At 39.7% G+C, this 13,173-nt stretch overlaps 1 protein-coding gene across 2 annotated transcripts in view; it reads left to right on the plus strand.

Annotated features, from left to right (window-relative positions):
* The first annotated feature begins 1,212 nt into the window (after nucleotides 1–1,212).
* The window catches only part of TMTC2 (transmembrane O-mannosyltransferase targeting cadherins 2), a 381,491-nt gene continuing 369,530 nt past the window's right edge, over nucleotides 1,213–13,173 (plus strand). The window contains exon 1 of one of the 2 annotated variants that reach the window (XM_081310136.1): nucleotides 1,213–2,013. Coding sequence is in view for 1 of the 2 variants with exons in the window: in XM_081310135.1 (XP_081166261.1) it covers nucleotides 1,931–2,013 (83 nt within the window). In the remaining variant the exon portion in view is untranslated. The remainder of the gene's footprint in view (nucleotides 2,014–13,173) is intronic. The other variant, XM_081310135.1, reaches the window with a different exon arrangement.

Raw genomic sequence — 13,173 nt, forward strand, 5'->3', positions numbered from 1 at the left:
TGCAGCTTTGTTTGGCAGGCACCCAAACTCTTCAGGTCACTGCCAGATATCCAGGGGGTTCAATTTTTGGCAACACTTGTGGAGAGCTTGCTGGTTGGGTGCAGGTCTCTCAGTGCAGGCAAGTCAGCTTAAGTGGAAAACACACTTCTTTTCCAAGCCTTGTGGGTGCCATGCAGCAGGGGGCGCTGCAGTAGTGTTCATCATGGTCAAAGTGAGCCACTAGACCAGCAGGAAAAGGGACAGAAGCTGGAGGAGGTGTGGCAGACAGCCCGCAGTCCTCTTTGGGCTTGTAACTTTAGTACCCAGAGCTCGTTCTACCCGGGCCATTCTTCTACACCATATTTCATCATGTTGGATGCCTTCCATCCAGTACTGCATCGGGGCGGAAAGGAAAGGGCATTAGCGTTCCGCTTTGCTAGGTTCAAGGATAGCGCGGTACCGGGTTGCACTAGCGGCAAGCCTCTTCTGTGTTCTCAGGGTCAGCCTGGCAGTCCTGAAATCACCAAGGCACCCTACCCTTAATCGCTCTGGTGTATATGTATGCGATTCTTTTCTCTTTTTTTTTTTTGAATTCTTTCTTTTTAAGCTCAATGAGGGGACATTTCTCTCCCAATACAATTCTCCCAAAACAATTCCCCTGACACTGGGGTCAGTGGTAGGCTAGGCTCAGAGCTGAAATCTGTCGCTCCCAAGATGCCTCCCAACTCTCCAATATGTTCTTTCTCCCCATTTCGGTTCACGCATCGGGTGCGTGTCTGAAAGAGAGCGTGTATGTTTGTGGCAACCAAGGCTGCAGCACTGGCCAAACCTGTTCTTCCTCTCCGGGTCCCCAGAAGTCTGTCCAACTGACCACACTTTCGCCTGGCAGCGCTTGGCACACATAACGCAGGGTTTGGGATCAAGTTGGTGCTAGGCGCCGCCAGGCAGCAGCTGAGCGAGCGACCACCTCCTCCTGTCTCCTTTCTCCTCGAGCTCCCCCTCCCAGAGCGCGCTTCAGCTACTCCTTTGGGCAGTCTTCCAGCGCTGGTCCTCGTCCCGGGGGCTTTCCAGACAGAAATCGAAGGTGAAAGAAACAAGAGGAGGGTGGGAGGTGGGTAGGAGGGGCCTCCAGCTCTGCCACGGGTGGGAGGAGTCTCCAGCCAGTCGGGGGGGGGGGGTAGGTGGGAGGAGCTTTCGCGGAAGATCTGGGTGGGGAAAGGGGCTGGGCAAACCCGGGATGGAGGGTTGGCCACGCAGGCGCCGGGGGGCCGCGTTGAGAACCCCACGCGGGAGCTTCTGGAGTCCCCAGCCACCGCTTCTCACTTCACTGGAGAAGAGGCTGGGGCTGGGAGGGAGCTAATAAAGAGTGAATGTGCTGCAGCCGCTGTGGCGGCCGGAGTCAGTCCCAGCGACACCGGAGCAGTGCGCCCGGGAGGCGGCGAAGGGAGGCGATCGGATCGCCTTGTCCCTCCCACCCGCCCCTCTTTCTCTTCCTCCAGCTGGTCCCAGAGCCCGGCTCGGTCCGGTCCCTCTGCCCCCATCCCGCACTCTTCCACCTCCTCCGAGTCCCACTCCTCACCTAGGGCGCCCCAAACTGCCATGGGTTAGGGTGGGGGCCGCAAGCCGCGCGAAGGACCAGCCCTGTGCATCCACCGGGGGGCGCGGAGCCCTAACGCCGCTCGCCGTTCGCGGGCGCCGGGCATGGGGAGAGCTGTGTAAGCCCGCACCCGGGAGGAAGCAGGAGCTGCGGAGACAGGCGCGAGGAGGAGGCGAAGGAGAGGAGCCGTGGATTGGAAGGACCCGAGGGAGGGAGAGGCGGGAGGGTGGGGAAGCGAGGGAAAAGTGAAGCTGGGAGGAGAAGGCGGCGGAAGGTGGGGATTGATGCTTCTGTTTTTTGTTGCCGCTGCTGCCCTCTCGTTGGGAGCCGAGCCGGAGGGAAGGCGGTGGAGAGATGATTGCAGAGTTGGTGAGCAGCGCTCTGGGGCTCGCCTTGTATCTCAACACTCTGAGTGCGGATTTCTGCTATGATGACAGGTAAGGGGGCGAGAGGAAGGGACGGTGGCTGCGTGGCCCTGGAGCCTCCAGCTTTAAGGCTGAAGGGCTTCTTGGAGGAACTGGTTCTGCACCTCAAGGTTTAGGCGACATGTAAACATTAACACCTAAAGCAAACACCCGGTACGCGAGCGCGCTGGGCGGGCTGAGGGAGTTTCCGCTCCTAGTTTGCAGCAGGTTCTCTCTCTCGCTTCTCGCCTGTTGGCAGACGCTTAAGTTTCTTAGCGGAAATCCCGGCAATTTGGGAAACTGTTTAATGAACGTGTTAAAAAAACAAAAGTCTTAGGTATTCCTTGGTGCAACAAAAGCCCATTAAGCATTTTTTTAACATATGGGCTGGAAGGAAGCAGCCCCCCCCCCCCGCGCGCCCTAATAGATCTTCCTTTACCATTTCCTTTTATTGATAGGACACTTTTATTTTTCGAAGTTAAAACGCACGTTTGACAGTTGCCAAAATAGTGAAAAGAGAGATCGTACTCTGTTTCAACTTTTCTCTTTTGACGTGTGCGGTAGTTTGGGCGAAGATAATGCTGCTGATTGTATCTCCCGCTCCCCAGCCTACTTCACCAATCGATTGGGCAGCACTTTATAAAAGCCTTGGCTTCCATTTCTGTTTGGGCGTTTTGCATTAGGCATTAGTGATTCTCTTCTGCTAATTGGGGAAGAAGACGCCCCTAGAGACTGAAGTTGTCTTCTGCATTTAGGTGGCTAATGAGACCCGAACTGTGTTGTCAAAGAAACTGCATTGATTCCTGGAAAATGTCACAGTTGTGCTGGTGTCTCTACCTATTTTTTAAACTTTGTTAGTGTTTAGAAGCTGATGAAAAGCTCCAATAGCCATCAGGGAAAATTCCAATTTGTGCCTTTCCGGTGACTTAATCTGATTACAATTAAAACAGATGCATAATTAAAATATATTAGGGAGAACAGCACGCCTGGCTAAACTTATTAACCGTCCTGGGGTGTTTCATGCTCCATTGAAATTAAACCATCCAAAAAGTGAGCACAGATTTACTTTGACAGCTTTTCAGCAGCCTCTCTGGGCTATGGAAAGTGAATGGATCCCTAGGGTTAGGGTGAGGCAAAGAGTGAACTTAAGCAAAGTGGTTGATACTGAGGGGAGGTGAAGGCAGACTCTTCTCCTGGTGCTAATTAGCCATATTCTGTGTTCTTTGGTGCATCCAATCTGCAGCTAAAAGCATGCTCATGGATGTGTGTTTTAAATCAGTAAGTCTTGGTTCACACGATGTCTGTTGTAAAGTTTGCTGATAATAGGTATGAGAATATCTGTCAAGTCCTTCATAATGCATTTTATGAAGTGTCTGTCAAAGGCCAATTGATAGGAAAGTACTAGTAAACATAAACTTTCCCTCAACTTTTAAACAATGTGCTGATTTTAGAAGTTACACCATAAGCTCTGACAAATGGTCATGTTTAAGAGTGAGGTGAACTGAGCTGGCTGTCTTTTGTCTAGTTTTGTGTGATGGTGCACCTGCTATTGGGCATTTGTGGAAAAAAGTCTTTGTTTCTAAAGATGGGCGACTTTTCCTTAAAACAAGCTAAGGGATGGGTCTGGCCAGTTGCTGGCTTAGTTGGGAAAAGTTTGAATAGAGAACATTTAGACCAGTATTATAGAGTTTATATAATATAAATGATATATTATTATCTACAGTACTGTCATCATTGTAGAATACTGTGATAAACCAAGCATTCCTGTTGTATGCTCTTCTTGATTGCTGTTCAGTTCTTCAAAGAGTATATGTCAGGGGACACTGTTTTTTAAAATTTAAGGCAAAAACTAGATTAAATGTGCAGATACATTTTGTCTGTTATTTTGAATCATAAGTCAAAATGTTAGAACTTTGTAACTTTGGAAGAATGGTGTGTGATGATAAATTAGTTGTGCTTTGATGGTTGGCATTTGTTATAAGTTCTTCACATGCTGTATATAGGTCAAACTGAGTGTTAAAATTCCTGACTTCTTTTTTTCTAGCTACACAGATGAATTTAGTGTGATGATTTGCCCATATCATCTAATGGATAGCATGCTGAATATGATATATAGACATTATATACCGATATAATATTGAAGGCCTGAAATATGCATTATACTTTGCTATCATTTGAAAAGGATATTTTATGCAGAATTCTTAGCAGAACTACATGTGTAACCACATATTGCTAAAAACACGAAATCTTAAGATTAGCAAGCTTTATTTTTATGTATTCTAGGAATTTTGGGATACATATTAATGGAGTACTGAACTTATTTGTTGCATGCACAGCATGTTAAAGTGATTAATTGCCAAGGTTCACTGTAAATTGTGACTTTCCAAATATATTTTCTAAGTAATATAACTCTCTTGTATGTGAAAAAGGATAAGAGCTGGGGAGCCAAGTGGAAACTGACTTCAGGATGATGATAATGTGTTTATTTCCACTGCTCCATTTTAGACTGCAAGGATTCATGTTTAAAATGTTGCTTAAATTGCCCTCTGTGGATTCTGCTGCTCCTCAGAAACTTTTGTGAAATACAGTTGTGTTGCTTGAAGTGAAGAGAGAAGTAATTCCCTAAGAGAGAGATGGCTCTTAAGTCTGACTTCCTTAACTAAATCAAGACTCTGCATTTTAGCCTGAAGAATCTGGCATATATTTTAAGAGGACTTCATGTTGCTAGAGCTTAAGCGTTATTGCTGTGGTACTTCTCAAAGTTATCATTTAATTTAAATATAGTGATCAGGTTTACTTTATAAACTGTATATATAATTACTTTCCAATGTTTGATGTAGCGTGGTTGAAATTAAGTGGTAACATGAAACTTTCTTAAAGCAAAATCAATTTCCCTATGGTAAAATTTAATATTTTACAAGAGTTTCTGTGCTGAACTTAAGAATATGTCTATGATGTGTTGAAACAAACAGTAGAAGAGTAGCATTCACAGGATCTGATGAGAAAGCATATATGGTTTCAACTGTATTCTCCCTCCCCTTACTTTCAGTGTGGTAAAATGACTATATTGAATCTTAAATTGTGGTTAGAGTAAAATTGGAATTATAAATATTCAGTCTGCGCCAAATTTAAGTCATGTTGCATGTGACTCCTTGAAGGAAGCTCTCTCTTATTTTCTAGAGAAGCTTGGTGTTTAGTCAGTGGAAAAAACATACTGACCCCAAATTCTCTGTTCTTTCATATATTTGTTGACAATGATATGGCAGGATTTTCTTTTCTTCCTCTTTAAAAATACTGTTATGAGTTTCTCATGGAAATAACATGAGAGGAGTCAGAGTACTTCATAGCAAACAAAGGTAATCGGTAAGCATGTTGAAGTCTGATTTCATTTTCCACATGTTATCTCCTTGATGAAATGCCCTTTGATGTCATACAGACAAGTAAATAGAAATGTAGCTTCTGCATGTTTTTAATTTTCTCATGAGTAAAATAATTTATGAGTTTAAAAACAAAAAGAATCTGAAATTTTTAAAGTGGAAAATATATTTGTCACTTGCCTGAATATTTTTTCCTTACTGCTCATTTTGTGTTTGTGAAACCCAGCCAAGATCATTACTGTTACTTATGGGCCTCTTAGTTATTATTTTGTACACTAACTATGTGAACTTTGGAAAAAAAATTTCACAGTAGAAATTTCTATTCTGGAATTAATAGTATTCAAAATGCTTAATAGCACATCCCTGGTTTAGTTTTCATTTGGATATAAATTTGTTTTTTTATAGAAACATTAGATAAGATTTTATTCATAATGATTTTGCTTGACTATATGAAATGAAGGAATGGAAGATTTAAAGCCTATTAACAGATTTTTTACAGCTTTTTTTGTTTTGATACCGGATGTTGAACCCAACAGTGCTCAATCACTGAGCCATATCCCAAGCCCTTTTTATTTTTTATTTTGAGACAGGGTCTCACTATTTTCTTAGGACCTTGCTAAGTTATTAGGCCCTGGGATTATAGGGGTATGCCACCATGCCCAGCTAAAATTTTTTCCCTTAAAAATATTCAATTATTCCTTCTACTTGGTCTTTTAGTGTTATTGTTAGTTTGGGTTTTGACTAGGTAATAAGAATGCTTTGTCAAATGATCAACCACTCACTCTGTTATTCTCTTTAAAAAGTTCTCTTTAATAGATTTGTCTCAGGCCAATCTAGTATTATTATCTAAAAAATTCATTATGTTTAAGCACTGAAGGCATGCCTGGCACTTAGTAAATACGTATTTAGAAAGAATTACTGAAAAATAAGAGAGAAGTTTGCTTTGTATCAAAAGTTGTATCATCAGATAATTATCAGATGAAGCCAGAGAATATGGAAGTATTGTTTTATCCTTTAATTTTCTTCCCAGTTTATAATACAATGAAAAAACCAATGCAGTTGGAAGAATTTATAGTTTATGAACTATTTTATATGGTATTTTTTTCCCTAACTAAGTTTTGGTTGTTTGAACATATCTATTTGCAAATGGTTCATCTTGCACTTTTGAACAAGTGTAACAATTGCTGGTAAATTAGACGTAAAATGAGGTGACGTCTGTATGGATTGCTTTGCTTTACCTGCATTGAGCCCGTCACACGGTGTTTATCATAGCAAATGTTCCCAATACAAGCCCTGACTGGACAATTGCTTGTCAGCCATCTGTCTCTTAGTTGTTTTTGTACATGCACATGCATATGTGTAAACACACACACACACACACATATATACACAATCATTAATTTACATTGTTGGTGCTATGGGCTATTGTCTTGTCATCTGTACTTAGTTCTTCAGTGCTAATGTGCCCCTCTGGTAACACTGAATTCTCTGCTGCTATAATTCTGAACTAGCTACAACCTTTTGGATTACAGCATGAGTTAGGAGCACAGTTTGTCTTCCTAATCTCTTTGTTGATGCTTAACACACTAAAAGCACTTGTTTAAAATGCCGGTGATGGTGTGACTGTTTATCATAAGGCTAAGGGTGCATTACCTCTAAACCAAGCAGGCACCTTCACAGTATTAGGAAAGGACAAAGTTTGCCCTAAGGCACACTGAAAAATCTCTGGTTGACAAACATACATTATTATAACTTTAGTATCCTCATGCAAAGTGCTTTTAACATGCTGACATTCATCTTTTAAACTTTCTGGTTCTCTCTTGGGAGCTGGGTGTTATATCAACTTTGCATACTTATTTTAGTGGCTTTACAAAAGTGATAAATGTGTCAGTCTTGAAGGAAAGGACCAGCGGACTTTTTAAAGATATAAATACCTCTATGAATAGCTCTCCTTACTTAGGATATTAGTTATTAAAGAAAAAAGTGGAGTGATATATCATTAGAACTGCTTATCTTCAGTTTTTCATAGGATGAAAGAGGTATAATAATTTGGTTATGTACAGGTATAATTATGTGCAATGCTAGATGATTTCTTTGAAGACTTGATTTGTATGTGCTTTTGAGGAATAAACTTCTACATTCAGTAGATCGCTAATTATGAATACTACTCGATGGGCTGCTTTTATATGTGGTGAATGATACAGCAGTTCCTCACCCTTGGTATCAAGCATACTACCAAATGTTGTCCTGTCTTATCATGCTAGCAGGTAAAATGTTTGAATCTGGGACTTTTACGATAGACCTATAAAATATGCTGAGAGGTTGCCCTCTGATAGATAGACTTTCACTTAAGTTTATGTCTTTCTTTTGTTAAATTTTTTTTAATATTTCTGGTTAATAGGACTTTATTTAATTTATTTTGATGTGATGCTGAGACTCAAACCCAGTGCCTTAAACATTCTAGGCAAGTACTCTGCCACTGAGCCACAACTCCAACCCTCTTTTGTTAACTTTTAATTTCATATTCATGTCCGTATTCATGGATATTCATATTTTAAACTTTTTGCTGGGACTCTGTTACCTTCTTTCTCAGAACATTGTGTTGTGGCTGTGACATATGGTGAAGGGTTAGCCTGGACTTATTTTTGTTCTGGTCCTGTTGACGCTTTATTCATAAGTGTGAGAGCTTTGCAATATCTCTCCCAAATGTAGCCTTCCTAGTTGTACAGGTCGCCTGTTTTCTTTGGATGTCTGCAGTGACTGAACTCTCCTGTTAATCAGATTTGCCTTAACTTGACATAGGGATTAAAGACTATATTTTTGGCTATATTTTCTAGGCCATGAATTTCAACAAGTTATGGCACTATAAAATTTCTTTTGATCACTCTGCCTTGTTTTTCTCCTTTCTGAGAGCTTAGCTTTTCAATCATATTTGTCAGTTTCCCTGGCATTCAAAGTTTCTAGAATAAAAGGTGTTATTCATTTCAGTCTTGGAGAAACTTTTCAGGATTATTTCTTTGGTTTATAACTATGACCTTTTTGCTTTACAGATAAATGGGAAGCAAATAAATTTATTATACAGCAGAATTTTGAGGAAGCAAGAGCATTGAACTGTTTATTTTCAAAATTGGATATTCAAGTTATTGTCATGTTTTTGGAGGAGTTTATTTTATTTAAGGACATTTCATAAGTACAGTTAATTTATCTATAAAAGTATATGTTATATCTATATTGAGATTGAGCCCAGGGGTGCTTTACTACCAGGTGCTGATGGACTCCCCTGAGTTGCTGAGGCTGGTCTTGAACTTGTGATCCTCCTGTCTCAGCCTTCCTAGTTGCTGGGATTATAGGCATGTGTGCCTGGCATACTCCTTTGAAGGTTATACACATGCCGCATTTGCTTAACACTAAACTACTGTATCCCTGTTAGAAGTACTTTAGTGTTTGGCAGAGGAAATGCTGTTTGCTTATGATAACTTGACATAGACTTTTGTTTCTTGATTTCTTCACTGGTGCATTTTGTGATATCAGAATGAGTCAGGATATGAAGCGTGGCATTGAGTGTAGTTATAGTCAAGGTAACTGGCTAAATTACATGATTTGTCAAATGAAACACACATTAGTGCCCTTGAAATTGCAGCTCTGTGCTAGGTGTTGTGGTCAAATAAAATGTTTTTGTCAGATCTCTTTGTTTTTTATTATTAACCTTCATTTCTGTGCAATTTATTATAATAAATTTATAATTATTGCTCAAAGCATCTAGTCAGAAAATGAGATGACTGTAGGCATACAGCCATGTTTATTTAATTAGGAAATGCATATAAAAAGATTGCCATGGGTGCGGGGATGTGATGGAGATTTGAACTGAAAAAGTCACACGTTTTGATAATGAAAAGTGGTTTTTTTTGGTAATTGTAATTCCAGAGATTATTGATTTCTTTAATAGTAGGTAAGTTTCGATAAATTTGACTGTACTAGCCTATAAATTCTCACTTGGCATCCTTTTGGGGTATTTTAACTTCAAAGGATATGTTATGTACTGAGGAGTGGCCACTGGGGTGCAATATGGCTCTTGACATTTTGAACTGTGTTAAATGATGGACTGAAGTATTTCAAATAGCCACGTTTCAGCATTGGTTAAAAATCCAGTGGGAAGAATGGTGGTCCATATAACCCTGCATACTTGAGATTCTTTGGGTATTAATTTTGAATGCATTTCACAAGTTTATTTCTTACAAAACAAATTTGGGATAAATAAGATGAGTAAAATTTTTACAGTTGTGTCTTATGAAATTTTATTTTATTTTTCAATTGCTTTGGAGTATTCTGTGAAGAAGTGGAAAGGAGTCAAACCATGGTATCAGTTTTTTTTTTTCCATGGTATCAGTTTGGTTATTTGTTTATGTTAATAAGGATGTTGTTAGAGAGCATATTGTTATGGAGCTTCTGTTGTAAACCCAAGATTCTAAAACCAGTGTTTTAAGAGAGGCAGATAAGTGAAAACACTTTGAGAAAAGTAAACATCTTGTTTTTGTTAATTTCCAATTTGTTCCACAGTGAAAACATGTCTACCCTGCTGTCTTTGTCTGTTAGTGGTGTTTCTTGGATTAAATATGAGAGTCAATAGTTAAGCCCTTTAGTAAGGCACCTCCTGAGGGAACAGGGACTTATTGGATGTCTGTGCATGTTGAAGTGACAGCCCTGTATGTTGTGTCCTCTGCAGGGGGTGCTGTAGGTGGTAGCCATAGAGATCACATTCACAGGCCTGGCTGCCTTCCTCATTGTGGGGGAAGATGTTTGTCATTGCAGAGCCATCTGGAAGAGGAGATTCTCAAGGTGGTTTTGGCAGCTGTAGTGAACCTATACTGGTTCCTTTGGGACATTTCTCATTTCTCATTGTTTCCTACACTGCCTTTTGGCTACTCCTATCTTCCTGTTTTCAGGCTCTTAAACATATAACTGTTTAGTCCACTGCTGTTGCTGCTGCTAGGTTTTGCTTTTGTACTGGTGCTTGAACCCAGGGCCACAACACTGAGCTACATCTCTAGTTTTAAAAACATTTTTTTTTTTTTTTTTTTGAAATAGGGTCTTGCTAAGTTGCTCAGGCTGGCCTTGAACTTGTGTTCCTCCTGCCTCAGCCTCCTGGTGTGGCTGGTTTATAGGGGTGCACCCCTGTGCTCCTTGGCCTGCTGCTTTTAATATCTTGGTAGAATATTTGTGTCCAAGTTTGTTTTTTCAAGTATGTTCCCTTTAAAATAGGTTGCTTTTCTCCTCCCACAAATAATTAACTACAGGACTAGTCTCCCAAAGCAATTGAAAAGAGATCATTTTGACAAAGCAAGCTTCTAATGACAAATATTCCAACTAAAAATATATAGAAGAAAAGTTTTCAGGTGATGAAGAAGTTTAATCAGGCAAAAAAGACATTTTTATTTGCAGAAATTGGCCCTTTAGAGGGAAGCAATTATTTATAGCTGATTTGAAAAACTGGTATACCTGAATTCATCTGGTAAACTGCATTTAAAATAGGAAGATTAGTCTTGTTATACTATTGAAGGCAAAAATAAAAAAACTTGTACTGAATTATGTCACTGAATGTATATTAATGAAGCATGGTTTTCTAGTTTAACTCACTCTTCTAGGGAAACATACTGCTTTACTCAAAGAAAGTGAATTTGGGATTTGAATAAAAAGTCTATAAAGATGTCAATGTGCTGAAATTACCAACTATAGTTAAAATATCTTATTAAATGTGATTGCTTTAGGATTGTATCCTTCCGCCTCTGTTTGAGTCTTTCTTTTTTTTTCCTTTTCAAAACAGTGTTTCTTGATTTTGTTCTATATCAAAGAGAAGGTTCACTATTTTAAAGCCTCTCACATGTCACCAACATGAATAATGTCACTATTTCTATGAATGAATTTTTGATGGCTACTTTTAAATTCTCTAGTGGTTGATGTTGAAGTTTCCTGTGGTTGTAGACAAGGGGGTTTAGTCTGGTCCTCTCTTGTAGTTTGCTTCCCTGTGTTCATAAGGGTGATTTCCTTTAAGGGAAAAAATAATGAAGTCAGCTGAAACCTCCAGTTTAGGGTTAGTGTTAGAGGTTGTTCCAATGCCTCCCTTAAAAAGCCTTTGAGATGAGCACTTGCTAACTCTCTTTGTATATATGTGCATGTGATTCTAGATCAGCCCTTCCTAAACTGCATGGGAATCAAAAGAAGACTGTGTCTGAGATAGGTCTGAATTTCTGCATTTCTGTCATTTCCAGATACTAAAGATGTGATAGGCTTATGAACCCCACTTTGTGTAATAAGATTTATTTTATTTTAATATATTACAAATCAGCTCAGTGATTTACAAGACCTTTGGAAAGGCTGCCTAAATTCCTGGGTCAAAAAAGGTTGAGGGTAGGTGTTTCTCTTCTGCCTATAAGTTTAGCCAAGTTATTCAATCTCTGCTTCAGTTTCTTCTTTTACTGGCTGCAAAAAGATATCTTCCATAAGTTGATCATATGTATTTGAATTTTTAAATTTTTTTTCCTTTGGAACTGTGGATTGAACCCAGGTGCATGTAAACAGAGTCATATCTCCAGCTCTTTTTTTTTTTCTTTTAAAGAGAGAGGAGAGAGAGAGAGGAGAGAGAGAGAGAGAGAGAGAGAGAGAGAGAGAGAGAGAGAGAGAGAGAGAATTTTTTAATATTTATTTTTCAGTTTTCGGTGGGCACAACATCTTTATTTTTATTTTATGTGGTGCTAAGGATTGAGTTCAGCGCCCCGCGCATGCCAGGTGAGCGCCATTACCGCTTGAGCCACATCCCCAGCCCCACCCCAGGTCTTTTTATTTGAACAGGGTCTCACTAAGTTGCTTAGGTCCTTGCTAAATGGCTAAGGCTGGCCTTGAACTTGTGATGCTCCTGCCTCAGTCTTCCGAGTAGCTGGGATTACAGGTGTGTGTCACCAAGCCTGGCTAGTTTTTAAATTTTAAAAGGTGAAAAGCATGTTAAAATTCTAGGAAGTAATCTGTATTGAAATATGTGTCACCATCATATACAAGAATATCATCTTTGTAACATATTGTATTCTGATTTTGACAAACTGATGTAATTGCCTTGGTGTAATCCTGAGGTCTAGTTCCCTTGGGGCAAGAAAAAAACCTTTATTGGCAACAAGCTTGGAGATGAGAACTTTCCAAAACAAAACAATACAACACAACTGTCTTGGTTGGGGGGTGGGGGTCACAGGCCAAGGCTTATATAGAAATTTGGGGGAGATATATTTTTAGTCTGCGACAGGTGCTTGGAGGCCAGGGTGGTCATAAATTTCATGGTATTCTCCTTTTCTGACCCACATTCAAATATTTCTGAAGTTTTCCAAATGTTCTAGGTTCTGTAACACTGAAGAAAAGTTACTAATTAGAACATTTCTTGTTTCAGGAATAGCTAATGTTGCTGTTAATATAAAACACCAGAGAACAAAAGATAACTTCCCAGAAAACAGATTCAGTTAGGTAGCTTCAAGCAGAAGAATTGTCTCATCTATAGCAGAGATATTTGGAGACTAATAATATATTGTTCAGCTACAGTTACCTACAAAATTAATGATTTTAAAAGCTATCTAAAAGCAAGTAAAGTTAGGTTTTTGTTGTTGTTTTGTTTTGAGTTTTTTTCCCCTAGTTTCAATGGACTTATGAATGGAAGAGGTCCTGATGCCTAAACTGGGTCTCTCGAATTGGTGTCTTTATTGGTATTTGCTTTTGTTGAACAATCTATTTTAAGAAAATTTGGCTTGCATTTCATGAAAACTTTATAGACTTTAGGCAG

Source organism: Spermophilus citellus (genome assembly GCF_964194105.1).
Source record: "Spermophilus citellus genome assembly, chromosome: 10".
In the NCBI taxonomy this organism is placed as follows: Eukaryota; Metazoa; Chordata; class Mammalia; order Rodentia; family Sciuridae; genus Spermophilus; species Spermophilus citellus.